Raw genomic sequence first — 24950 nt, forward strand, 5'->3', positions numbered from 1 at the left:
TAGCCTAATACACCGGCAAATGCTTGCTCGAAGGAAGCTGGAATCTGAAATCTTTACCCCTTGCACAATATATTAAAACACAATTCTCCACCTTTCTAATTTTGTCATTAATCATATTCTCCAATTAATTTAAAGAATCAGTTTCCCTTCCGTCAGAAAAACCCGCCATCTTCTTTAATTTCAGATGGCCTTGAAGGTACAATCCTCCTCTTCCCCCCTCCCAACCTTAACTCAATCTCTTAAAGCAATACACAGGTTTAACATATGAAATGGCTACTTCTTCATCTCTTGTCAAGCAATAACATTTGATGTTAGCAGCGTTGACATCCGGCCCCCCTTAAAAAAAGGAGAGATCCTGTAAACAAAACACAAGTTAGGAACTGGCTTTTGGTTTGTTGGCGTGTTTCTCATAAAACCTTTTGATAAGTCTGTCTTTCACATCAGTAGATTTTACCCAAATGGCTTCAGACAATGGGTATCCCTTCCATTGTACTAGGTACTGCATTTTTCCCTTAAAGATTCTAGAGTCAAGAATACGTTTCAGTTCATAATGGGTCTGACCTGCTACCACGAAGGGTCCAGGTGCTTTCTTAGGGGGAGGTCTTAAAGTGGAGGTTCGAAAAGGTTTCAACAAGCTACAATGGAACACCGGGTGAATTTTCCCCAAAAGTCTGGGTAGTTTCAATTTTACTGTGACCGGGTTGATGATTTTCACAATGGGGAAAGGCCCCAAGAATTTCAGTCCCAATTTCTTATTGGGTAGTTTAAGGCGTAAGTATTTGGTTGACAAATAGACCTTTTCCCCAACTTGGAATGTTCTTTGGGGAGCTCTCTTTTTGTCAGCTTGCTTTTTGTAGGTTTCAAAAGTCTTTCTTAAGGCCACCTTTGTATTTTTCCAAACTTCTTCCCAAACCCTCACCCAATGATTAAGAGTCTGGGAAGCGGAGGGTGACTGAGGGTATTCCGGTATGGGGTTGAATTCTTTCCCTGTGGCTACACGGAAAGGAGTGTAGCTGGTGCTGCTATGTACTGAATTATTGTAAGCCACCTCTGCAAAAGGGAGGAGGTCAGTCCAGTTTGTTTGTTGGTAAGAGACGTAGCATCTAAGGTATTCTTCCACCATTTTGTTGGCGGATTCTGTGGCTCCATTAGTAGCCGGGTGAAAAACAGTTGATAGGCCTTGAGATGATCCAATTAAAGAACATTTCTCCAAAATTTCGCTGTGAACTGCACATCTCTGTCCAAAATTATTCGCTTAGGGGCGCCATGTAGTCGATAGATATGTTTTAGGAACAACTTAAGTCAGGCGTTGAGCCGATGGAAGTCCTTTGCAGGCGATAAAGTGAGCCTGTTTTGAAAATAGGTATATCACAGTCCAAATGACAGTATTTCCTCTACTGTCGGGTAGGTGTATTATAAAGTCCACAGCTATTTCTTCCCATGGTTGAGAAGGTTCAGCCACCGGTTGCAGTAACCCAGGGGTCTTTCCTGGGATTGTTTTCATGGTGGCACATACAGTACAGCTCTTGACATAGTTTTCTACATCTCGTTTTAGTCCCAGCCACCAAAATTGCCAACAAGTGAGATGTAGAGTTTTTAGATAGCCGAAATGTCCAGCCTGTTTGACATCATGGCTGTTTTTGAGGGCATTAAGACGAAGAGCTTCAGGCAAGTACAATATTCCCCCCTTGTAAGCCAGACCATCCCTGCACATTAGGGATGTATGATTGTCTTTAAACCATTGATCAGTGAGGAGTTCTCACTTTATTTTCTTTACCCCGGGGTCATCAGGATTTGGGGTCCTATGAGGTGTGAGTTGGGCCGCAGTTTGTGGACCGGGGATAATTGCCTCGTGAACTTCTTCGCGTTCACTTTTGTACTATGGCAATTGGGAGAGTGCATCAGCTAGGAAGTTTTTTCTCCCTGGTATGTACTTTAGAGTAAAGTTAAAACGGTTGAAGTACTGTGCCCATCGTACTTGTTTTGGGGACAATTTGTGGGGAGTTTTTAGTGCCTCTAAAGTTTTGTGATCTGTCCATACTTCAAAAGGCACCTTGCTCCCTTCTAAGTAGTGCCGCCAGTTTAATAGCCCCCACCTAATAGCGGAGGCCTCCTACTCCCAGACTGTCCATCTCCTCTCACTTTCAGTAAATTTCTTAGAGGTGTAAGCACAAGGTTGCAGGACCCCACTTTTATTCTTTTGCAATAACACCGCTCCAACTGCCACGTCGCTGGCGTCTGCCTGAATTACGAAGGGCTCCCCTGGGCAGGGGTCCTTTAGGACCAGTTCAGCCGCAAATAGTCTTTTTAAATTCTCAAAAGCTTTCTGACAACTCATAGTCCATGCTAGCGGTTGGCCAGGTTGTGGTTTTCCCCCTCCCTTTCCCATTTTGAGTAGTTCTGTAAGAGGTAGAGCAATCTTGGCAAAAGAGGGAATAAATTGACGGTAGAAGTTGGCAAACCCTAGGAAGCTCTGGAGCTGTTTGCGGGTCTTTGGGGGCTGCCATTCAATTATGTTTTTTTACTTTGGCTGGGTCCATTTCGATACCCTCATTGGAGATTCTATAGCCAAGATAATCTAATCGGGTTTGGTGAAATTCACATTTCGACAATTTGACATAAAGTTTGGCATTCAATAGTTTCTTTAACACTTCTCTGACCAGTTTTATGTGGTCGGTCATATTCGTGCTGTATATCAGGATGTCATCAAGGTATACTAGGACCCCTTTGTATAGGTCATCATGTAGGACCTCATTGATCAACTGCATAAATACTGCTGGGGCCACCTGCAGTCCAAATGGCATGACTTTGAACTGGTAGCTCCTCAAGGAGCAGTTGAAGGCTGTCTTCCACTCATCCCCCTCCTTTATTCTCAATCAATCTGTTTATTACAGACACAATCAAAATATATGACAACAGTAACAATCTTACATCCATATTTACAGGATATAAAACCAACAAACAAACAGTATAATACAATCCAAAATTCTCAAAATAAAACATCATATTAAAATTTTTCAGACCTTAATAATGGTGCGACGTATTGTGCAGATGGTGGCACAAAATTGGGCAACCTCAATTGATATTTTCGGATCCTTATCTGAAAGTAGTTGCATTAAATAAAATTCATATCCCCTGCCTGGAAATTTCTTCAATATCGGATATATAAAAATCTGTCTATATAGAGAACAATGAAGCAGCATATGGCTTAGAGTTTCTATAGAGCCATCACCACATGGACAGTCGAAGGTGCATAGAAGTGCCTTTAAACCATCCAAAAAGGACTGCCGAGGGCAATGTATCCAGCCTGGCTAAGGTGAAGGTTTTACGAAATTTCAAAATTGTGATGGAAAATAGATAAGAAGCTGGGAAGAATCTTTCTGGGAGCAAGTGACAAATGTTTGGAGTGTGCCACCTTACTTAAGATTTGTTTGGAGATCAAAATCCCAGATTCGTTGTTTCAAGGCAGTTCTAGCATTATCAAATCCTAATGAACACAGACTTTCCATAGAAAAGCCCACCGATTTAATTTTATCTAGGGCTTTTTTTCCCCACGACGATTTAAAATGGTCCGTAAATACTAATGGGGCTGGATGGAGTCACTGAAGCAGTAGGCGTGAGCTTAAAAGGACTCCAGAAGATGGTAGAGGACAGGAAGGCCTGGAGGAACGTTGTCCATGGGGTCGCGATGGGTCGGACACGACTTCACAGCTAACAACAACATCATACCAAGATTTAGATCTTTTATGCGCATACGCACAATAAGCTGTTGTAAATCTTGTCAAGGGGGTTTGGAGATTAATGGTGATTGATTGATACAACGAAATTGCTTGTTCATATGAATCAGATGAGCAAATTTGAGTGTGCATATGAAGCAGGGACTCTGAGGTCAACATTTCAGCCATAAGTTTTAGCCAGTTCTTGAGACCATTTAATTTGTACTTGCCCCTTCATTGTAATGTTGATGGGGCAATGTGCCACTTCTAATAATTTAAGATTTGTCTTAGCATCAAAAAGACAAATTAATGGGAAGTGGTCACTATCAAGGTGCGTTCCAATATAGAAGTAAACTATATGTTGTACAAAGTTCCGAGAAATCATAATATAATCCACTACACTGGCTCCCTTAGGGTGCCAGAATGTGAACTCTCCTTTTAAATCACCCCTGACACAGCCATTAAGTAGGACTAAATCTAAACTGTCCACAAATTGAGCCAAACGAAATCCTGCAATATTACATTTTTGATCTTTAGATTGTCTGGCTGCTATATAGCCTACATCAATTTTAGAGGCTACTGGCCACTTAAAATAGGTTTGTAGGGAAGCATCAGATTTGCCAGTGCGTGCATTAAAATTGCCAGCTATTATTATAATTGAGTCTGGGTAATGACATGATAGCAAATTTACATAGGTATCAAACTGATCCCACAATTTATTTATTTCCCTATGCCCACGAAATGGAGGAAAATGGGCATTAACCAGTAATACAGTACAAAATTTAAATCTAAGTAGAAGGGCTAACGCCATATTTGAGCAAGACTCAAACATAGATATTGAAACACTGAGTTTAACAGATATCATAGAACTCAGGCCACCTTTTTTTATGCTAGGAATTGCATTCAAGGTAAAGGGAATATATCCAGGTAATAGTAGATCCTCCATAGCCCATGTTTCTTGGAACAAAAGGATATCAAAAGAAGAAATATACTCCATAAATGAAACATCTGACATCTTTGCTTTCCAGCCTGCAACATTCCAGGAAAGGATAGAAATGCTCCCTTCTGCAGAATAGAGTCATTTGGAATCTGGAAGTGCTACCGGTGAATTAAATGTAGTCACAAAGTCTTTCTTCTGGAAAAAGGCCAAAGATGAAGTTTCATCTAGTGTTGCCTGTTGTGCCACAACTTGAGTAGTAATACCTACCGGGAGTTGAGTGGATATTGTTTTCAGGGGCAATAAATTCTCACCGAATGGTGGTTGCTTCTCTGCCAACTGTGTAGTCTTATCCTGGTAACAGGGCATAGGAGGCTGTAATTCTGTCAATGAAATTGGTGATAGCAGTGAAGCATAGGTAGCAAAATGTGGGTCACTGGCAAGCAAGGAACTCATCTTTTCAGGAGGGGCATCCACTGGCTCTATACAATTCAGCCCCAATAGTTTTCTCTCATCTAAGATGTAGTTTAAAGCTGCGTGCCTAGTGCTATCTATCTGCTTATAGATTAGCGACTGTGGTTGAGTCTTGATGTATTGCTATCTCATTTGTTGCTGCCAATCCCAGTTCAGCATCACTCAAAAATCTCATTGATGTCCAGTCAGTGCAGTTCCCTATAGATAATTTGGAGATTGGTATTTGTTTCACTTCTGGAGCAACATAGAAGATTTCACTAATATTTTCTAGATGGTCTTGTTGTAAATTTGAGTGGGAAGGCATCACATCATTATCTGTTAAAGTCTGTTGAGTAACTTCTGTGGTAGATCCTGCTTCCCCAGTGATGCGTATTAGCTTTCTTTGCAGGTCTTGGAGTCTAATCATTATGACCTCCTGCTCAATCTTAGGGAGAACTTTAAAAACATTAATAAGGCTATCTTCTTCATCGCAGTGAGTAAATTCTAATTTTCTAACAGGGTTCTTTTCACCACAGTTCTTAGATGTGGTACTTTCTAAGCAAATCAAGTTAGAACTTTCTTGCTCACCTTTTTTGTTTCTTGTAATAGGGGTACCTCTTAACTTGCCCCTTGAAAAAAGGGGTGAAGGGAACTGGTCCTCCTGAAAATCTAGTTCCCTTCTAATAATAAAAGGATAATAATAATAATAACAACAACAACAAGAACAACAACAACAATAATAATAATAATAATAATAAGTAGTAGTAGTAGTACTAGTAGTAGTAGTAGTAGTAGTAGTTGGAAGGGACCTTGGAGGTCATCTAGTCCAACTCCCTGCTCAGGCAGGAAACCCTATACCATTTCATACAAATGGCTGTCCAGTCTCTTCTTAAAAACTTCCAGTGTTGGAGCATTCACAGCTACTGGAGGGAGGTTGTTCCACTGGTTAATTGTTCTAACTGTCAGGAAGTTTCTCCTTAGTTCTAGGTTGCTTCTCTCCCTGACTAGTTTCCATCCATTGCTTCTTGTTCTGCTTTCAGGTGCTTTGGAGAGTAGCTTGACTCCTTCTTCTTTGTGGCAGCCCCCGAGATATTGGAACACTGCTATCATGTCACCCCTCAACCTTCTCTTCATTAAACGACACATACCCAATTCCAGCCACCGTTCCCTATATGTTTTAGCCTCCAGGCCCCCAATCATCTTTGTTGCTCTTCTCTGTACTCTTTCCAGAGTCTCAACATCTTTTTTACATCGTGGTGACCAAAACTGGATGCAGTATTACAGGTGTGGCTTTACCAAAGCATTGTAAAGTGGTATTAGTACTTCACGTGATCTTGATTCTATCCCTCTGTTAATGCAGCCTAGCACTGTGTTGGCGTTTTTGGCAGCTACAGCACACTGCTGGCTAATGTTGAAGTGATTGTCCACTAGGACTCCGAGATCCCTCTCACAGTTACTACTATTGAGCAAGGTACCAGCTATACTATACCTGTGCATTTGATTTTTCCTGCCTAAATGTAGAACCTTACTTTTTTCACCATTGAAATTCATTTTGTTAGATAGCGCCCAGTGTTCGAGTCTGTCTAGATCCTTCTGTATCTTAAGCCTATCTTCTGGAGTATTGGCTATTCCTGCCAGCTTGGTGTTGTCTGCAAATTTGATGGGTTCCCCATCTATCCCCTCATCCAAATTGTTAATGAAGATATTGAAGAGCACTGGGCCCAGAACAGAGCTCTGGGGCACCCCACTACACACTTCCTTCCATGTAGATGCAGTTCCATTGAGGACCACACGCTGAGTACGGCCTGTCAGCCAGCTACGAATCCATCTGGTGGTGATGCTATCTAACCCACATTTTTCTATCTTATCAAGTAGTAGGTTGTGATCTACTTTATCAAATGCCTTACTGAAGTCCAAGTAAATTATATCTACAGCATTCCTCTGGTCCACTAATTTTGTCACTTGGTCAAAGAATGCAATAAGATTTGTCTGGCATGATCTGTTTTTGACAAACCCATGTTGGCTTTTAGTGTTGACTTTGCTTGCATCAAGGTGTTCGCTGATTTGTTGTTTGATTATCTTTTCCAGAAGCTTCCCAAGTATTTATTTATTTTATTTATTTATTTTATTAAATTTATATACCGCCCTATTCCCGTAGCACTCAGGGCGGTTTACAGGGAAAATTAAAAGCATAACATACAAAAATTAAAATCAGTTAAAACAATTAATTAATTCAAGTCCCCGAAATTTAAAATTAAAACCCAATTAAAATTAAAACCCCTCAGTCTGGGCCACACAGCTCGAAGAGCCAAGTTTTCAGGTCCCGGCGAAGTGAACAAAGATCGGGGGCTGTCCTAGGTTCCGTGGGAAGTTGGTTCCATAGGGCCGGCGCGCCCACAGAGAACGCTCTTCCCCTGGGAATAACCCGCCGGCATTCCTTAACTGGCGGTACCCTGAAAAGGCCCTCCCTTGGGAGCGCACTGGACGATGGGAAGTTGATGCCGGCAGCAGGTGTTCCCTTAGATAATCCGGACCCAAGCCATTTAGGACTTTATAGGTCATTACCAGCACCTTGAATCTCACCCGGAGGGCAACCGGAAGCCAATGCAGCTCGCGGAGAAGAGGTGTTACACGGGAGTATCGGGAAACTCCCATCACAACTCGCGTGGCTGCATTCTGCACCAGTTGAAGCCTCCGAGTGGTCCTCAAGGGCAGCCCCATGTAGACAGCGTTGCAGTAGTCTAGCCGGGAGGTCACGAGTGCATGGGTGACTCTGCGTAGGCCATCTCGGTCCAGATAGGGCCGCAGCTGGTGCACCAGGCGAACCTGGGCAAAAGCCTCCCTGGTCACGGCTCCTATATGGTCTTCAAAGCTGAGCCGTGAATCCAAGAGGACGCCCAAGTTGCAAGCCCTATCGACGTGGGGTAACACCTCACCCCCCATCATTAATGATGGAACAGCCTGGCTAACCCGAGATGCCGGTATGAACAGCCACTCAGTCTTGGCAGGATTGAGATGAAGCCTGTTTCTCCCCATCCAAACCCGGACTGCCTCCAGGCAATGGGACATCACGTTGAGTGCATCACTGGGTTGGTTCGGGGTGGAAAGAAAAAGTTGGGTATCATCAGCGTACTGATGATACCCCACCCCGAAACCACGAATGAGCTTGCCCAGCGGTTTCATGTAGATGTTGAACAGGAGGGGAGAGAGGACCGACCCCTGAGGGACTCCACAAACGAGAGACCTCGGGGCGGACCTCTGCCCTCCCGTCAATACCGACTGCGAGCGGCCCAGGAGGTAGGAGGAGAACCACTGTAAAACAGTGCCTCCCACTCCCAACCCCCTGAGACGCCGCAGTAGGATACCATGGTCGATGGTATCGAATGCCGCTGAGAGGTCTAATTGGACTAGGACAGAGGAACATCCCCTGTCCCAAGCCCGCCAGAGATCATTCACCAGCGCGACCAATGCCGTCTCCGTGCTGTACCCAGGCCTGAAACCCGATTGGTACGGGTCAAGATAATCAGTTTCCTCCAGGAACAGAGGAAGCTGATGCGCCACCACACTCTCAACAACCTTCGCCAAAAAGCGAAGGTTGGAGACCGGACGGTAGTTATTTAAAACAGCCAGGTCCAGGGCAGGCTTCTTGAGGAGGGGTCTCACCACCGCCTCCTTCAAGGTGGCGGGAAAGATGCCCTCCTTCAAGGAAGCAGTTATTACTGCCTAGAACCAGCCTCGTGTCTCCTCACGGGCCGCATAAACCAGCCAGGAGGGGCACGGGTGGAGCTCAGTCTCCTCATGATCCTGTCCACGTCATCGGGGGAAACAGGGTCAAACTCAGTCCAGATAACATGCTCAAGACCGCTCGATTCCTCCATGTCAGACTCTGCCCAGTCAGAGTCCAAACCGGTCCGGATCTGAGCGATTTTGTCCGCCAGATGATGACTAAACTCCTCAGCCTGCCCCTGTAAGGGTTCCTCCCTCATCTCCTGATGCCTACCATTCCCCCCCTCCCTAACCCTTTAAAATAACCGGCTAAAAACATACCAGGGGCCTCTTAATGCATTTCCACCAGAGGCCCCTATCTAAGCCCAACCACCTCTCGGGGTCCCAACAATTGGGCCGGTCCTTAAGGGAAGTGAGGGACATGGCGACAGGTCGTATCAAGGAGGGAGGAGCCCCCCTGAGAGCGTACAGGTCTGTGCTAGAATATCGAATACAGGCCATAACATAATAAAAACTGCATAGGGCAATAAACCAAATAGATAATTAGATGACTATAATGATGTTATAGGTCCAGGATATATCTCAGTCCACCAACTCAGTTCAACTCGGCTTTCACCCAAGTCAACCAGGTAGAGCAACCGCAGCCACTCTCTCACCGCCGCTGAGGGAAGCCCACCTAGGGTGGACTAAGTCCAGAGTACCAGGAAAACCCATCCCACTGATCTCTCACATCAGTGGGTGGTTGATGGCCAGTCCAGACCGCCCTCTCACCACGGCCTGATCCCGGTACCATATTGAGGTCAGGCTGATAGGTCTGTAGTTTCCTGGATCTATTTTTTCCCTTTTTTGAAGATGGGAACTACATCAGCTCTCTTCCAGTCCTCTGGTAGTTCCCCAGTGCTCCAGGATCTTTGAAAAATATAGTTCAGTGGTTCTGATATCATGTCTGCCAGTTCCTTGAGAACCTTGGGGTGTAATCCATCTGGTCCTGGTGATTTGAACTCGTCTAGGCTGGACAGGTGCTCACTTACCATTTTCTTGCCTATCTTAACTTGTGTTTCTATTCTGTTTTTTATGGCACTGTTTTTGGTAGGTTGGACTGTTTTTTCCCTTTGTGTAAAGACAGATGCAAAAAACGAGTTAAATAGTTCTGCTTTCTCCCTATTGCTTGTCACCTTCTTCCCACTTTCCCCCACTAATGGACCAATCATTTCCTTAACTTTTTTCTTGTTTTTTATATGTTGAAAGAAGCTTTTTTGTTATTTTTGACTTTGGTCGCAAGCATTAGTTCGTTTTGAGCCTTAGCTTTCCTCACTTCATCTTTGCAGGCACGGGCTATTTGCTGATATACTTGTCCTTTTTATCTTTCAATTTATCAGAGAGTTATTTATGCAGCCATGCTGGTTTCTTTTGAGAGCTGTTATTTTTCTTCTTTGTTGGTATTGTGCTAGACTGGGCCTTTATTATCTCACTTTTCAAAATTTCCCAAGCTTCTTGAGTTGTTTTCCCCTTTAGGATTCTCATCCATGAAATTCTTCCCAAGGTCTCTCTAAGTTTATTGAAATTAGCTCTTTTAAAGTCCAAGACTCTAGTTTGACTGTGTTCTATTGCTTGTGCTTCCAGAATGTTGAATTCCAATATTGCATGATCACTTCCCCCCAAGGTTCCTGTGGCTTTGACACCTTCTATCATTTCATCTCTGTTAGTGAGAATTAAATCCAATATGGCTAATCCCCTAGTTCCCTTCTCTACTTTTTGGGAGAGAAAGTTGTCTGCTAGGTTTGTCAGGAATCTGTTTGATCTTCCACTTGGTGCAGTTTGTCTCTCAGTTGATATCAGGGTAATTAAAGTCCCCCATTACTATTGTGATGTGCTTCCTACATACCTTAGTTAGCTGAGTAGCAAAAAGTTCATCTATTTTCTCTGCTTGGTTGGGCGGCCTATAGTATACACCTATGGCAATGTCATTTTTTCCCCTTTTATATTGACCCAAATGCATTTAAGTTTACAGTTTTCATCATTGTTGTGCTCTATTTCTGTATAGATAGTTATTTCTTATTTAGAGAGCAACTCCACCTCTTCTTTTGTTTAGTCTGTTTCTTTTAAATAATTTAAATCCCTCTAGCTGTGTGTTCCATTTGTGGGTTTCGTCCCACCATGTTTCCGTAATGGCAACAATATCATATCCGCCCTCATTTACCTGAATTTCTAGTTCCTGAGGTAGAGGCACACTTAGAGTTGTATTATCATGGAAAGTTTTTTGGATATTTATGTCTTGACCATGTAACTTTTTCTTTTGAATGTCAGCAGCCTGGAGTTTTATTGATTCCTCACGGTCACTTTCGGTAACATAATCATCACTATTAGCAGAAAAATCCAAAAGCATCGATAGTTTTATTTTCCCTTTTCTCTTCATTGGTAAAGGAATAGAACTATAAGTCTTTTTATAGGAGTCAACCGAGAGAGGAGGAGGTGTCGTACTTGATGTTTTAGTACCATTTAACAACCTTAAGTTTATAAGTTTGATGTTTATCATCTCCTCCTTTAAAGGGTATATGGCCCTTTGGGTCTTCATTTGCAAAGCAGGACTATTGCTTTTGACATCTGTAAGGGCATTTATCACCTTCCCAGTGATGAGATCTCGGACTAATACATCTTTAAAGACCCTGACTGTTCTTATTAAATGATTCTGCCAGAGTTTCCTTTTCATTTTTATAATCCTTGTAGGAAAATTTAGCTGCTTAAAGGTCAACAGGATTTTTTTAAACCCCTTGAACGAGGCAAATAATAAAAATCTTCCAGATCAATCATTTTGCTTTGACAGTTTAACAGCTGTGATAGCGAGAGCATGATTGCTTTACGATTGCTCCACCTGTGAGCATTTTGGTGAATTTCTAAGAGGAGTTTCTTCTCTTGTAGCACAAGGCGGTACTTCGCTGTATCTAGTGCTCTCAAATTTCCCGATGACGACAAAATGGGAGGGGAGGAACAAGCCTCCAACAACCCAGCATCTAGAGAGGTTTTAACCCCTCGTCTGCTCTGCATATCTCGCAAACCCAGTGATTGTTGAAAATTGTCCACCTTTAGACTAAGATCATTTAACCTTTGCAGAATAAGAAATACAGTTTCAGCAGACAGAAGGCATACCTCTTGAAGATGATTATATGAAGTGTTGGAAATTTGTTCTGAATATTTATCTTCATTACCTCTCTGTTTTGAAGACTGGTTTAAGTTCAAATTTGAGAGGGTTGGAAATTCCTGTGCAATTACATTTTTAGTAGGCAAAATACTCACAGTTTGTTTTAAACCTGCGGTGGCGAGGTAGAAAACAATTTTCTTCTGTTTCTTTGCCTCTTTTGGATTATAGGTTCCAGTAGCATTACTTGTGCTTAAACGAGGTCCTTTCTTGCCTTTAACCACAGGAATTGCTGCCTTTTTGTTAGAAACAGCTGCTTTTACTGCTTTTACTGGAGTGGCTGCTGTATTAGAAGCCGGCATTGTCCCCCCGACACACCTTAACCAACCACTTCTGCAAATGTTGTGAAGAAAGCTGCAGAGCTTTATTCTTGTATTAGTTCTTTTGCATTCTGCGTTATGCTTTCCTTACTGCAAATACTCATTGGTTTTGATGTCTGGATCCAGAGTGCAAATTCTTCTCTGAGAGATGCACCCTAGCAGTTGAGTTTGCAAGATCCACCAGGAGAGCTTAAAATAAGCCAGAAATATTACTGAATTTGAGTCCAGGCTGGTGTGGCACTTGGACTATGAAGTATATCTGCATTGGAGGAGAAGAGGGAAGTGAGTCCCTTTATTCTCACCCGGTAATAAGCTTCTCTCAGGTCTAATTTAGTGAAGACACTCCCCTTCGCCAGGTGGCTTAGTAAGTCTTTCAGGAGGGGGAGAGGGTATCTATTTTCCACACTCACACCGTTCAGGCCTTTATAGTCCATGCAGAGACGTAGAGACGCATCCTTTTTCTCTTTGAACAACACAGGGGCACCCATGGTTGACTTGGCCCGTTCAATGAACCCCATCGCCAGGTTTATATCTACATATCGCTGCATCTCCTCCATTTCAAAGGGGTATATAGCGTACATTCTTGGTCGGGGGAGTTTGGCCCCTGGTAACAGTTCAATGGAACAATCATTGGGATGGTGAGGAGGCAAGGTATCGCATTCTTTCTCACTAAATGCCTCCGCTAGGTCCTGGTTCTCGCTGGGGATGAGCGGCTCGCCAGGTGGCCGTAAGACAACCATGTGCGCTTGCTCATTGGGTGGGCTAAATTCTCCTGTAACATATGTTACAGGCCCTATGGGTAGTCTCACAGTTCTCATTCTCTTTTCCCACCAGATCAATGGCTTCCATTTGTCTAGCCAGGCTAGTCCTAGGATCACAGTTTCAGACATTTTTTGAGCTACCAGGAAGCGAATAAACTCCCAGTGCTCGCCTATTTCTAGGCGTAAGGGCTCCATTAATTGCGTGACTAAAGTCCCTCCCATTAGGGAGCCATCGGCTTGCTCAAACCTCACAGGTTTGGATAGCGGCTTAGCCCGTATGCCCAGTCTCCAAGGTGCATGACAGGCTAATGATGCATCGGGAGCAGCCAGTATCAACTAGCACTTTCAGGTCTACTTGTGCCCCTGACTTAGGGATTATGAGTTTAGCAGGCAATAAAAAAGGTAGGATGCGTCAACTCACCATCGGGTCGTTCTCCCCTTCATCGTCACTGTCAAAACTGGGTAAAGTGGGGGTGGGTCTGGTCGGTGGGCCAGTGTCCTCCTGGGTGGGGCACGTAACCTGGGTAACAGGCTCCTGGGTGGCCCAGTTGGACTTTTCTCTCGGTGGCTGTTGTGTGGGTTTCTTCCTCGTTGTTGGTTCTAGTCTACTCTGCTGTTGCGGGTAAGGAACTGGGCAGTTCACTGCTCAATGTCCCTGCTGTCCACATCGAAAGCACTTGATTGGCGGACCTGTAGGTAGTCTAGGTCTTTCAGCAGTAGCAGTCGTTGGGGGTTTTCAGGGGTGGTGGTAGCCATCTGGATCCTTGTTTCGGCGCAGCTTAAGGTGGGAGAGGCTTTTTATAACGGGCGAGCTGGACATCTAATTTCACCGCTGCCTGGTACCATTCATACAGCTGCTTGGGTACAGCTCAGTAGATACATGCCTGAGAAAGGTGGTCATCTAACCCTTCTCTAAAAAGATAAATTATTGATTGCTCAGGCCATTTCTCTATCCGACCTGCCATCATTCGAAACTCCCGCACGTACTCTAGGGCAGGCCGGCCAGCTTGCTTTATCTTATGGATTTGTTCTTCCACTTTGAGGGCAATGGATGGGTCCTCAAATCTTTCCCTCAGCCCCAGGAGGAAAAGGTTGGGGGTCCTCCAATTCAGGGGCCTGGTCGTTATATAAATTGTTCAACCATTCAGATGCTCCTCCCTCTAGGTTGGATGCAATCACATTGACCATCGCACCCGGGTCCGGGTAAATGTGACTCCAGCGATTCAAGTGAGAGCGTACTTGGTTGAGGAAAAAAATCAGTTTCTATGGGTCCCCATCGAAGGTTGCTCTGAAGGGTGGGCTCGCCATTGCTTGCTGGGGCCCCCATTGCTGCTGTCCCCCCCTTGGTTGTTGGATCAATGGTTTCTGGGGCCCCCACTGCTGTTGTTGTGCCCCCAGTTGCTGCTGGCCCCCTCCTGGTTGTTGATTCACTGGCTGCCAGGGGCCCCACTGCTGCTGTTGGACTCCCAGATGCTGTCTACCCCATTGGCGTTGCTGTAGGCCCAGGGGTTGCACGTTTGGGCCCTGCTGTTGCCTCCCGTGCTGTGGTTGTCTGAGGGGAGGGTGCTGTTGGTCGGCGGGATGTTGTGGCACTACCTGCTTTTGTAGGTCCCTCAATGGTTGTTGGATGGGCGGGGTTTGCTGTTGTCTAGTCTGGATTTTGGCTGCAGGGAATGGTGGCGCCCTCTGCTGCTGACTTACTAACAGTCGTGTCAGTGTCAAAGGGTGTGGTGCCTCCCTCACTTGCGGGCCCCTCAGTGTTTGCTTGGCACTCGGGGGTGGTGACCAGTCTCCATGGGATTGTCGTCCCCCAATTGGCTGTTGCTCTCCAGGCTTCTGCAACACCCCAATCTGCTGCAAGGCCTCTATCAGCTGATTTAGGCTCAGAGGTTGCTGCCCCTCCTTCTGTGGGGGCTGCCACACTCCCCACTGCTGAGGGGGCCCTAGTTCCTCTTCTTCTGTGGGACTGGAGGCCCTAACGGCTCTCCAACTCCAGGGGTTGGAGAGCCGTTAGCTCTGCGAAAAGGGGGCTGGGGACCTTTTTTGGCAGCTGTTCTGCGCTTCTCACTTCTAGTTCTTCAAACCTTTCTGTTAAATTGTCAATTGATTGGCTTTGGGCTGCAGAAGGATATTTCCATTCACCCGAGTATTCAATCTCAGCTGGCCTGGCTGCTCCCCACCGGTCTAGGGAATACGATGTGCAGGATTCTCTTTGTTGTCGTCCCACCTCCTCTTCCTTTGAAGCGCTTGGGGATGGCAAGGCTGCTCCGAGGCGCCTGGAGTCTCCGCTGGACTTAATCCACTCTGATGACCAGACCAATTCTCATGGCTGTTTGGGTCTATCTCCCAGCTGGGAGGATTGCTAAAACTCTTTCCCTGCTGGCTTCTTCGCTGGCCCTTCCCCCACTGGGGTGGCTGCTGGTGCCGGGGAGCTGACTTCAGGCAATTTTTCTTCCTCCATTATGGGATCTTCCCCAACTCTTTGCCAGACTGCCTCCCAAACTTGGAGACAGCAACGGGAGGTCAGGACTCCCTAATTAGTTTAAAAAGTAGGTAGATTCCAGCTTGATGTCTAGTTTCCGACGTATGGGCTTTTCAAGTGACTCTGAGGCATTGTTTACCTTAAAAGTCCTTTATTTAGCCTAATACACCAGCAAATGCTTGCTCGAAGGAAGCTGGAATCTGAAATCTCCGCCCCTTGCACAATATATTAAAACACAATTTTCCACCTTTCTAATTTTGTCATTAATCATATTCTCCAATTAATTTAAAGAATCAGTTTCCCTTCCATTAGAAAAACCTGCCAAGTTTTTATCTTCTTTAATTTCAGATGGCCTTGAAGGTACAATCCTCCTCTTCCCCCCTCCCAACCTTAACTCAAACTCTTAAAGCAATACACAATTTTAACATATGAAATGGCTACTTCTTCATCTCTTGTCAAGCAATAACATTCGATGTTAGCAGTGTTGACAAAACAAAAAACAACAATGCTGATTAAAAATATGCCCTCTCAGAACTGTGATATATTGACTAAAAAGTCTGGTTTTAGGGTTGAGAAACAGGTGAAATATTTGGGGGTTAGGTTGACAAACACAAAACTGTTACAAAATAATTATATGCCTCTCTGGAATGATATTAAAAAGGACTTACTTAGATGTGACAAATTGCATTTATCACTATTGGGTAGAATCTCTGTAATTAAGATGAATGTCTTACCAAAGATGCTTTTTCTGTTTCAGACATTACCAATACTTGCAACTGACATTCCATTTAAACAATGGCAGAGGCTTATTTCCAAGTTTATATGGTACGGGAATAAACCAAGAATTAGATATAAACTATTGCAAGATGCTAAGGAAAGAGGGGGGTTGAGTTTACCAGATTTGAAACTGTATTTCAATACTTGTTGTTTGGTCTGGCTAAAAGAGTGGGTGAACCTCCAGAATAAGGGGCTACTTGATCTAGAAGGTCATGAACTAAGGTTTGGATGGCATGGTTATATATGGTATGACACAGTTAAAGTAAATGTTGATTTTGACAACCATTTTGTTAGACGTGCCATTCTAAGAATTTGGAATAAATATAAAACAAGGTTTTCTACAAAGATGCCTCTTTGAGTGCCCCTCCAGGAATTCAGAAAAGAAATGGTGGCAAAGCTGGACTGGTGGATTTATGGTAAAATAATATCTTTTAATTTTGGTGATCCTACCCTCACGTCTAAAGAAGAGTTAAGAATCAGAAGGACATGTCTGCCATAGGTTTACATATTTATAATTGAAAGAAAGTTTTAAATTAGATAAAAATAGTTATGGGTATGATTTAGTTAAAATGAATTGGAAATCTTACTGTGTGGTAGCAATGAACATATTGCTAAGGTCTATAAAATGTTACTGAAATTGAATTTGAAAAAAGCATTGTATGATTCAGTGGACAAGGAATTTTGGATATAATGTTATGCTTGAACAATTGGAGAATATGTGGATGAAAGTTTTAAAATTTATATTAAACTACAACTTAAAAAACATTTTTATAAGATAATGTATTGCTGGTATTAAACACCAGACAAGTTATCCAGAATGTATAAAGGTATTTCAAATGCCTGGCTTGAATCACGGAGACCTGGTTGGGCCAAGAGGGGGGTGTCCCTCTCTCGGAATTATGCCCACCAGATTTCCGGGTGCTTCACCAGCCGCAGGCCCAGGGCAGGGGCGGGGTGGTGGTGGTTATTATTAGGGAGTCTTTGTCCGCGAGTGGCCACTGTCCCTCAGATAGGCGGGTGTGAGTCTCTCCTCTTGAAGTGGGTCCTGGAGTTCAGTTGGGCCTATTGATTACGTACCTGTCTCCCAGCTGCATGTCATCGGTCCTGACCAAGCTTCTCGACGTCTTGTCCGGGTTCCCCAGGCTTATAGTTCTGGGGGATTTCAATCTGCCTTCCGTGGGTGAGGCATCTAGTTGGCCCGGGAGTTCATGGCTTCCATGACGGCCATGGACCTGACTCAAATAATTCAGGACCCGACCCATAATGGAGGGCACACACTCGACCTGGTTTTTATCTCTGGGCAGTGGATTAATGATCTGGGTAGGGGGGATTTAATCATCCAACCCGTCATGGTCCGATCATTTTCTTCTCTGGCTAGACTTTCAGTACACCACCCCCCTCCGCTGGGAGGCGGAACCGACCAGGTGGTTCCGCCCCAGGCGCCTGATGGACCCTGAAAGGTTCCAGACAAGAGCTTGGGACATTTCCTGCTTCCCTTGCCCACGACTCTGCCGAGGCCCTAGTAGAAGCCTGGGAGAGGGCGGCTACTGGGGCCTTGGATCGAGTTGTGCCTTTGCAGACTCTGACCCAGCGCAGACCCCGGGTGGCCCCCTGGTTTACCGAGGAGCTCTGGGAGATGAAGCACCGGAAAAGACGCCTAGAGCTGTTGGAGGTCCAGCGGATCTGAATCTGATCGAACACAGCTAAGAACTTATCTTAAGTCTTACCTAGTGGCGATGGAAGCAGCAAAGCGTGTCTACTTTTCCGCTCTCATTGCGTCCGCAGATAACCGCCCAGCCGCCCTGTTTAGAGTGACCCGCTCACTTTTTAACCAGGCACGGAGGGATGACCCCTTGCAGGGTAGGGCTGAGGAATTTGTACAGTATCTACAGGACAAAATCGCTCAGATCCGGACTGGCTTGGACTCCGACTGGGCAGAATCCAGCGGAGTGGAGAGGGCAGGTCTTGATCATACCATTTGGGGTGAGTTTGACCCTGTGACTCTGGATGATGTGGACAGGATCATGCGTAAACTGAGCATTACAACTTGTTTACTGGACCCATGTCCCTCCTGGTTGGTTTCGGCCGCCTGGGAGGTGACAGGGGGCTGGTTCCAGGCAGTTGTCAACGCTTCTTTGATGGAGGGTGTTTTGCCCTCCGCCTTAAAAGAGGCGGTGGTGAGGCCCCTCCTCAAGAAGCCTGCTCTATTTTGTCCGCAATTGTTTTTGTTGGGCATAATTACAGATGCTACTGCTGTGGACATTAAGTTGATGTTGAATTTAATTACAGCAGCAAGACTCCTAATAGGTCAATATTGGAAAAAGGAGGAACTGCCGACTATAGAAGAATGGACTCTAAAGGTCTCTGACCTGGCGGAAATGGCAAAGATTTCGGCTTACTTGAAAGATCATTCGCAAGAACGTTATATTATGGAGTGGAAAAAATGGATTGATTATATCCAGAACAAATATGGGACTAAAAAGTTTCATTTAGCATTTGAATAAGTTTTTTTCTTTTTTCTTTTCTTTTTCTTTTTATATGTAATATTAATATTGCTTGTAGTCATTTTATATGAGCTAGAGGGCGATAGAATTAATAGTTTATTGTTGTTAGCATATGGATGTTTACGATTGTTCTTTGTTTTTATACCTTGTACTTAGCTCTGGGAAGTCGGGGGGGAGGGGGGAATGGGGGGGAGGGATAGGGAGGGTTAGGTAGGGGTGGGGGGGATTGTTAAAGATAAAATGTACTGTAAAACTTTTCAATTAAAAAAAAAAAGAAGCCTGCTCTGGACCCGGCCTCGTTGAATAACTACCGTCCTGTCTCCAACCTTCGCTTTGTAGCGAAGGTTGTCGTGTGTGGTGGTGCGTCAGCTCCCGCAATTCCTGGATGAAGCGGACTATCTGGACCCGTACCAGTCCAGTTTCAGACACTTGTGGGGTGCCTCAGGGGTTGGTTCTCTCCCCCCCTCGTTTAACATCTATATGAAGCTGCTGGGTGAGATTATCCACGACTTTCGGGTGAGGTATCACCAATATGCGGATGATACCCAGTTGTTCATATCCACCCCGAGCCAACCCAGTGATGCCCTTGACGTGATGTCCCGGTGCCTGGAGGCGGTGCGGGTCTGGATGGGTAGGAACAGGCTCAGGCTTAACCCCGCCAACACCGAGTGGCTGTGGATACCAGCATCTCGTATTGTCCAACAAGATCCATCTCTTTTGATGGGGGGGAGGTATTGCCCCCCTCAGAAAGGGCTCGCAACTTGGGTGTCCTCCTGGATTCACGGCTTAATTTGGAAGATCATCTAACGGCCGTGACCAGGGGGGCCTTCGCACTGGTTCGCCTGGTGTGCCAGTTGCCCAGGCAGCTGAGAGAAGGGGGCGGCAGAGGCTGGATCCCCCGAAAGAAGTCTCTGCAGAAACGAGAGAATGGGGCGGTGGAGCGCTCTGCCGAGAGAATGGGGCAGTGGAGGCTTGCCGCCCATTCTCTTGGCAGAGACTTCTTTCGGGGGATCCAGCCTCTGCTGCGCCGAGAGAACAGCAAGCCGGCCCATTATCTCGGTGGAGTGCTCCACCGCCCCATTCTCTGAGCGGCTTGCCGCCCCGAAAGAAGTCTCTGCCGAGACAAGAGAACGGGGCGGCAAGCCACCGAGAGAATGGAGCGGTGGAGCGCTCCGCCGAGAGAATGGGGCGGTGGAGCGCTCCGCCGAGAGAATGGGGCGGTGGAGCGCTCCACCGAGAGAATGGGGCGGCTTGCTGTTCTCTCGGCGGAGAGGCTGGATCCCCCGAAAGAAGTCTCTACCGAGAGAATGGGTGGCAAGCCTCCACCGCCCCATTCTCTCGGCGGAGTGCTCCACTGCCCCATTCTCTCGTTTCAGCGGAGATTTCTTTCGGGGGATCCAGCCTCTGCCACCCCCTTCTCTCAGCTGCCTGGGCAGCTGAGAGAAGGGGGCGGCAGAGGCTAGATCCCCCGAAAGAAGTCTCCGCCGGGAGAATGGGTGGCAAGCCTCCACCGCCCCATTCTCTCAGCGGAGCGCTCCACCGCCCCATTCTCTCAGCGGCTTGCCACCCCATTCTCTCATCTCGGCAGAGCCCAGCTGAGAGAAGGGGGCGACAGAGGCTGGATCCCCCGAAAGAAGTCTCTGCCGAGAGAATGGGCGGCAAGCCTCCACCGTCCCATTCTCTCGGCGGAACACTCCACCGCCCCATTCTCTCGTCTCAGCGGAGACTTCTTTCGGGGGATCCAGCCTCTGTCGCCCCCTTCTTTCAGCTAGGCAGCTGAGAGAACGGGGCGGCAGAGGCTGGATCCCCCGAAAGAAGTCTCAGAGAGAATGGGCGGCAAGCCTCCACTGCCCCATTCTCTCAGCGGAGCGCTCCACCGCCCCATTCTCTCGGCAAAGGCTTGCAGAGGTGGCGGTGGAGCTGCGCGCGCAGCTCTTCAAACCACCGCTCTCCAAACCTCCACCGCCCCGTTTGGAGAGCTGCTGCCTTCGTCAAACATGGACGAAGGCAGCAGTTCTGCAAACGGGGCGGTGGAGGTTTGGAGAGCTGCACGCGCAGCTCTCCAAACCGCCGCCGCCCGTTTGGAGAGCTGCTACCTTCGTCAAACATGGACGAAGGCAGCAGCTCTCCAAACGGGGTGGTGGTGGTTTCGAAAGCTGCATGTGCAGCTCCCCAAACCTCCGCCACTCCATTCTCTCAATGGAACTTTTTTACTCCCACTTTTTTTCCAGAATGGCGGAGGACTGGGAGCCGCAGGAGACAGCTTAAAGAGCCGCATGCAGCTCCGGAGCTGCGGGTTGCCGACCCATGGTCTACTTTATACTATTATGTAAAAGTAAAAAGTTGAGGTTTGATGTTACTGCTTTATTCTACTGCACTAGAGGGAGTCGGAAGTCAATGCCTTTTTTTCTTTTCTCCCTTTTCTACACTTTTCCTTGCACCTTTTCCCTCTCCCTTTTCCCTCCTACTATTTGCTTTTGTATTTTTATATTTTATATTATAAACTAATAAAAATGGTAAATTGAAAAGGGGAAAAAGTGAGCAGAAGAGGGAGGGAAGAGAAGACATGGTTAAAAACATCTTTCCAGACTTCAAGGAGACTGGCAAGACAGACACCATACCTGCTGGGTGGTGGTTTGTGGCATAGCCCTGCAGAGGATGGGGAGCGGCATATGCTTGGCGGTGTAAAATATCTGTGTCTGGATGTGAGCTTCGGGATCCACCATACACCAAGCTGAATGAGAGAGAAACAAGGCTTCAAACATGGTAAGAGAGCTGAGATCTTTTAATATGAATCACATTCAATATCCCAATTGAATACACCAGAAGAGTTCCTTCAAAGATCATCAAGAGCAGGCTTGTTTTCCTGCTATTCTGATCTGTGAACTGAACCAAGAGCATGGGAACAAGGAGAGGCAATCATTTGGGAAGCAATGACTTTGAGTGCAAAGGAGTATCTAGAACAGGGGTCTTCAAACTTGGCCCTTTTATGACTTGTGGACTTCAACTCCCAGAATTCCTCAGCCAGGCACACTGGCTGAGGAATTCTGGGAGTTGAAGTCCACAAGTCATAAAAGGGCCAAGTTTGAAGACCCCTGATCTAGTACTTGTCTACTTCTGAAGCTCAGATCTTCTGTTCATCTATGTCATCTCTAGACCTTGGGTAATTGTAAGCATCACTCCATAAGTGTAAGATAGGCTTAACTATACCATTCATTTTCAAGATGAACAAAATCATGACTTTGCCTGAGACAGACTGCAAGCTGAAGAGTATTATGGGAATTAAATCAGAAGCACACAAACTTACAGAGCAACTTTCTTTCCGTGTTTTTGATGCTCAGAGGAATAACCTGCCTTGGACAGACTTCTCTGCTTTACCCAAGATAAATCCACATATGCAGGAAAGTAGACTGGAATGTGTAATCACCAATGATGCATGATGGGAAATATGGTTCCCAGGCCTTGGTTTCCCAAAGCCTCAGTATGTGACCTGTATCACTCCTCCACCTACTCCCCTTGCACAGGAAGACCCACTTGCCTAGCCCAGCAGCAAAACACAGCTGATCGAAGCATGTCCTCAAGCTTAATCTGTTTCCTGAGCCACAGGCACCACTGAAATCTTCCTTTCTTTAACTGCAGTTCAATCAGCTCAGACCTGCTCTGACTATTGTACATGACCTGCCATCCTTCTCAATCCTCTCTACCAGTCAAATATTCCCAAGTAAACTTCCCAGATATTTCCCCTTTGTGTTATTAAAACAAAAAGATAGAAACTTAATTCCTAGATCAATTATGCAGCCCACTGTCAGAAAAAGATACACCCAGGAGGCCTTGTACTCTCTTTCTTACATTAAGATACAAATATCTGCTTTTCAGGCCCTATGGTTTCTAAGATGTTCTATGCCCTGGTCCTCAGCACCCTAGTACCACCTTCTCCCCTTATGAAAATACATACATGTGTATCCTAACATCCATGGTACAATCTGGTAAGTCTATTCACATATGCTTCATTGAATTCAGTGCTCTGTCCCCCATATGTGAGTATATCAGCCTTCTCCAACCTGGAGCCCTCTAATGGGCTGAGAATACAACTTCCAGAATTTCCAACCATAATTCCCTCAAGTCAGGGAAGGCTAGAATAGAGGATTACTGACGCAGTCAAGCCTACAGCTATCCATTTGGACAGCAATTTCTTTACAACAAGATCAGGTGATTTTGTATGGGTCTCTCTTTTTAAATATATTTCTTTAAAATAGGACATCGTAATCCCCAGCTCTTAAACATGTAGAAGGTTTTGATCCTACACAACAGGCTATGCTCTTCTTCTAGACTCCTTTTGGGAACTATCTGTGTATATCATTATACCGTATGTAGTGCTACCACTGCCATCCTTCCAGCATCAAACCAACCAGACACCATTACTTATTCTCTGTATGTTGTGGCGTGTGCCACAATTATGCATGTGCCATGCAAGAAATGCAGGAAGAGCCCTGGGACAAGGGAAGTAGCATGGGGTGGCACACCTCTCTGTAAAGAGGAATAGAGGCAGGCATGACTTGCAGATCACTCACCAAAAGTAAGTGTCATGGTTCCGACAGATGAAACTCTTCAAAGAACTTCGAAGCATTGTTTACCTTAAAGAATCTTTATTTGAGTAGCATAGACTTGGCAGGTAGCAACCAAAACCATCCCAAAGAAAAAGAAATGCAAGAAAGCAAAATGGCTTTTCTGAGGAAGCTTTGCAAATAGCTGAGGAAAGGAGGGAAGCGAAAGGCAAGGGAGAAAAAGAAAGATACGCCCAATTGAATGCAGAATTCCAGAGAATAGCTAGAAGAGATAAGAATGCCTTCTTAAATGAACAATGCAAAGAAATAGAAGAAAACAATAGAATAGGGAGGACCAGAGATCTTTTCAAGAAAATTGGAGAGATGAAGGGAACGTTTGATGCAAAAACGGGCATGATAAAGGACCAAAATGGCAGGGACCTAACAGAGGCAGAAGAGATTAAGAAGAGGTGGCAAAATTACACAGAAGAACTATACAAGAATGAGCTTAACGTCCCTGATAATCACAATGAGGTGGTCACTGACCTCGAGCCAGACATCCTAGAATGTGAAGTGAAGTGGGCCTTAGAAAAGCTGAGCAACGACAAAGCTAGTGGAGGTGACAGTATTCTAGCTGAGCTATTCAAAATCTTAAAAGACGATGCAGTAAAAGTGCTACACTCAATTTGCCAGCAAATTTGGAAAACTCAACAGTGGCCACAGGATTGGAAAAGATCAGTTTACATTCCAATTCCAAAGAAAGGCAGTGCCAAAGAATGTTCAAACTATCGCACCATTGCACTCATTTCTCATGCTAGTAAAGTTATGCTTAAAATCCTACAAGCTAGACTCCAGCAGTATGTGGATCGAGAACTACCAGAAGTACAGGCAGGATTTCGAAGAGGCAGAGGAACTAGAGATCAAATTGCTAACATACGCTGGATCATGGAGAAAGCTAGAGAGTTCCAGAAAAACATCTACTTCTGCTTCATTGACTATGCTAAAGCCTTTGATTGTGTGGATCATAACAAACTGTGGCAAGTATTTAAAGAGATGGGCGTACCAGACCATCTTATTTGTCTCTTGAGAAACCTATATGCGGGTCAAGAAGCAACAGTGAGAACTGGACACGGAACCACTGATTGGTTCAAAATTGGGAAAGGAGTCCGGCAAGGCTGTATACTGTCACCCTGCTTATTTAACTTATATGCAGAGCACATCATGAGAAAGGCAGGGCTAGATGAATCAAAAGTTGGAATTAAGATAGCCGGAAGAAATATCAACAACCTAAGATATGCAGATGATACCACTCTAATGGCAGAAAGTGAAGAAGAACTAAAGAGCCTCTTGTTGCGGGTGAAGAAGGAGAGTGCAAAACTTGGGTTGAAACTTAACATTAAAAAAACCAAGATCATGGCATCCGGCCCTCTCAATTCCTGGCAAATAGATGGGGAAGAAATGGAGGTAGTGACAGATTTTATTTTCCTGGGCTCCAAGATCACTGCAGATGGGGACTGTAGTCAAGAAATTAAAA

General features: G+C 45.4%; 1 protein-coding gene across 1 annotated transcript in view; it reads right to left on the minus strand.

Annotated features, from left to right (window-relative positions):
- LOC310648250 (proline-rich protein 12-like) overlaps positions 1-24950 on the minus strand; it is a 114002-nt gene that overhangs the window by 72277 nt on the left and 16775 nt on the right. The window contains exon 2 of the mRNA XM_083375993.1: positions 21494-21606. Coding sequence (XP_083232119.1) covers positions 21494-21606 — 113 coding nt within the window. The remainder of the gene's footprint in view (positions 1-21493; positions 21607-24950) is intronic.

The sequence above is a fragment of the Vipera ursinii genome (genome assembly GCF_947247035.1).
Source record: "Vipera ursinii genome assembly, chromosome: W".
NCBI lineage: Eukaryota > Metazoa > Chordata > Lepidosauria > Squamata > Viperidae > Vipera > Vipera ursinii.